Source organism: Halyomorpha halys, unplaced genomic scaffold, assembly GCF_000696795.3.
Source record: "Halyomorpha halys isolate HHAL.00 unplaced genomic scaffold, Hhal_1.1 Scaffold241.1, whole genome shotgun sequence".
In the NCBI taxonomy this organism is placed as follows: domain Eukaryota; kingdom Metazoa; phylum Arthropoda; class Insecta; order Hemiptera; family Pentatomidae; genus Halyomorpha; species Halyomorpha halys.
The window spans coordinates 689-4,380 of record NW_027105010.1 but is presented as its reverse complement, the minus strand read 5'-3'; the positions used below and the strand labels follow the sequence as shown (position 1 = coordinate 4,380).

The 3,692-nt window shown below is 26.5% G+C and overlaps 1 protein-coding gene across 2 annotated transcripts in view; it reads left to right on the top strand.

The window, feature by feature from the left end:
- Positions 1 to 2,091, top strand: part of LOC106680088 (transmembrane protein 179) — an 11,991-nt gene extending 9,900 nt beyond the window's left edge. For both annotated transcript variants that reach the window (XM_014419573.3, XM_014419575.3), the window contains exon 6: positions 1,757 to 2,091. In XM_014419573.3, coding sequence (XP_014275059.1) covers positions 1,757 to 1,951 — 195 coding nt within the window. In that variant the 3' untranslated portion in view covers positions 1,952 to 2,091. The remainder of the gene's footprint in view (positions 1 to 1,756) is intronic.
- The last annotated feature ends 1,601 nt before the right edge of the window (positions 2,092 to 3,692 follow it).

The window sequence follows — 3,692 nt, the reverse complement described above, 5'->3', positions numbered from 1 at the left end:
ATATATACACACATATACATAGAGAGATAAAATAAACGTCATGAAAGAATAATAAAAATAAATAATAATAATGATATAAAATGATAATAAATGAGCAAAGATCAAGTCAGGACAACATACCTGTTCAGAGGAATCGGTTGAACAGAAAGAAACAATGAAGCAGAAGCGTGGAGGAGTGGGGAGGAGGTAGCTAGCAAACTGTTTAACGGTTTTCTTTCGATTTCAAATACTTCGCGTATACAGGAAGTAGTGATAACGATATGGCGAAAAATGAAAAATGATAAGAGAAAAATACAGAATGATACAGTACTGTACCGATTCCTCTGAACAGGTATGTTGTCCTGACTTGCTCTTTGCTCATTTATTATCATTTTATGTCATTATTATTATTTATTTATTGACATTTTATATCATTATTATTATTCTTTCATGACGTTTATTTTATCTCTCTCTCTATATATATATTTTTTCTTTTTATTTTTTCTTTCCCCGTATTGTTTTTTTTTATGTGCATCTCCTGTACTTTTTTAGCTTTATATTTTACGTATTTTTATAAAGAAATTTTTACTCTTGCCATTATTACTTGTTTTTATTCTTATCATTGTATTTTTATTCTTATCATTGTATCATTTTGTATCTTTTTAGCCCTGATGAAGCCCTGCAAAGTGGGGCGAAACGTCGGAAAATAAATAGTTGTAAACTATTTTTGTTTCACTTTTGACCGCAACCCTGACCATCTTCTTATATATTATTATTAGTGACCAGATTTTTGTGCCATAAAAATCTAAAAAATTAAAAATATGCAAAATTGTGCAGTAAAAACCTGTAATTGGTTATGTAACACCAAAATCCTGCAGAAAATCAACTTTATTGTTTAAATTATAGTATTAATATATGGAAAAATTATATAACCTCATTTGAATTGAAGAACAATTGCTAAACTGTTACAATTAAACAATAAAACTGAAACTGATATAAGAACCTGCTGCTAATAACTATCAAGTCAGAAAGAATAATGAAAGACTGGAGGTAAAGTAGGGATTCAAGTGAAAACAATAAAAATAAATCTTTTCTTATAACAATGATGCTTGTTCTAGTGAGATTTTTCATAGTTGCTCAAGATTTATACTATTCCAAGAATATTTGTCTCTTATGTTTACTTATTCTTCTTTTATCTTTAATAACTTTTCACATGATAAATTATGCTTTCTCTTACCTTGTATTTTTCTATTCTCAACTATAAATTTAATAAGGAAAAATAATGAAATAAATAATTATTGGCATTTATGTAAATATGCCAATAATTATTTTTTGGGTATTGATATGTAGGTATAGTTTTATTTCAATTAGAACTAGTGGCTAAGATTATAATAACTGAGCTTGTATTATGAATCATTTAACTGAATATTATTAGTTTTGTGGCATTATTATATACTTGTTTTTTCATTAATCACAGATAAATTTGTTTATAAAACAATTATTTCGTATTTAAAACTCAAAAGAATGAATGAAAATGAGAGTTTGTATAGAAAAACCTCAAAATATGTCAATGCATGAAGGAATCACAGAAAATGCAATATAAAAATAGTGTCTATAGAATCATGAAAAGGGCAATAAGAATTTCTGTTGAGGTTTGACTGCATTTGAAGTTCAGTAACAAAAGTTGTGATTACATGACAATTTGTTCTTTAATTATTATTGTTGATACTAAACGAATATATGTATAAATGAAATCATATAATTTTTTTTTTTTCAGTTTGGAGCTTGGGCATCTATGGCTTGTTGGGTTGGTTTATCAATATTTGCTTTATTGAAAATGTTTCAGCAACATGAAATTCAGAATATGCGTGCAAGTATGCTTCGGGAAAGGCAGCATCTTATAAATGAAACTGGGTCAGAAAAGCAACCTAAATCTTTCCCAGAAACTACCAACTCCCCACCAAAATTTTAGGAGGTTAACCAAAAGAAATATAGCTAATTGGCTTTAAGAGTGATTAAGAATATTATAAAAATATGTTTAATTCTTCAGTTATTTAAGATTTTATAATTTCCAAAATTTTAAATTTATTATATAAAATTTTCACATTTTTACATGTTTTTTTTTTTCAAGTAATCCCTTATCCATAAATAAATTAATGGAAATTTTGTTCGAATATCATGGTTGAAATCCTTTAATTCTTTGTATTTCTGGAATAGATAAATTATTAATATATCAGTTAATTTAGTTTTAGTTTTAGATTTGCTGCTATATTCTATGTTTTTTAATTGTATGGAGTTCAGAAAATTGAAATTTATGGCAGTTTTTATTTAATAATTCAAATTGTAAACTCTAATTTTAAAATGTTCTTTATAAGTTATTTGAACTAGTTACCAATTTGGAATTTTGAAATATTCTATGAAATAATGCATTTTTATATAGGCAATAAACCAGATCTATTTCAAATTAATATCTTCTAAAACTAAATGTGAAACTTCTATTTAATTTAATTTTATTCTTTAGTGTCTGCATAACATTGTATGGCTTAGGTGTATGCTATGTTCATATATGTGCATATGTATATATTGGTAACATCATATGTTTTAATAAAGTAATTTATGTCCTTATAACTAATGTTGCATTATAAAGTGCCAAGGTATGGAAGAAATTGGGATATAAATTTCCTCTCTTCATTTCCAATTTAAAATGGTCAGAAAAATAAATATAGATAAAGTAAATTAGAAATAAGAGCACAGAAGATTTTTAAAAAAATTTTAGTTCTTGTGATCTTACAGTAGTGAGCTGTAGCAAAAACTAAGCGAGAGCCTTCCCTTTAAATGGGCCACCATTAGAAGTTGGATTCTTGTTGATCTTTTTGCATGTTGAATGTTATTTTATCTCCTGATTTTGACAGCATGAAGAGTTGGCTGGTATTAAAGAAATTGAACATAATTAATCAAAGTTGGAGCTGTTATAAAATACTTTTACAATAAGTTGATTTTGAAACACTTACAATATTTTTACAATAAGTTGATTTTGAAACACATACAATATTTTTACAATAAGTTGATTTTGAAACACTAAGGTTTAAACTAGATTCTGCACTTACTTCTTAAACTTTTCATGGTGTGGTAAGAGCAATTGAAAAAAAAATGGCATGTAAGTACCATATTCTGCACCCATTATTTAGTCTTAGTTAATGTAATCTTTTTTGTGATGTAAACAAGTATAATTTGTTTAAAATGGATAAAATCTTTCCTTTAAAGCCTTTTAAAGCTCATAATAAAATTTTTTAGTTTTATTTTTCATTTAAACTGTGCAACATTATTTCCTCCTTTGACTTAAAGGGAAAAAATGTATGCCTCAAAATTTGATAAAAATTCAATTATTATTACTGATCTGAAATTTAGAGAGAACATGTTTCATGCTCTTATCCTAATAGCCAGTTTGTGTAAACATAAGAAGAAGGAATGTCATTTATGCTGTTACCCAACTTCTTTGGGCAAATGTGTAGATGTTCCCGTTTTTTTAAATATAAAATGAGCTAACTAATTAGGGCAAAAACCCAAAATGTTTATAAAACATGCAAATCCTGCAATAATCATCAACTTTATTATAATATTAATGCATGGAAAGCTTAGCTAACCTTGTTTGAATCAAATTAAACTCACCACAATAATACTGCTAAATATTTTCTTCAATGTACATAAATAGG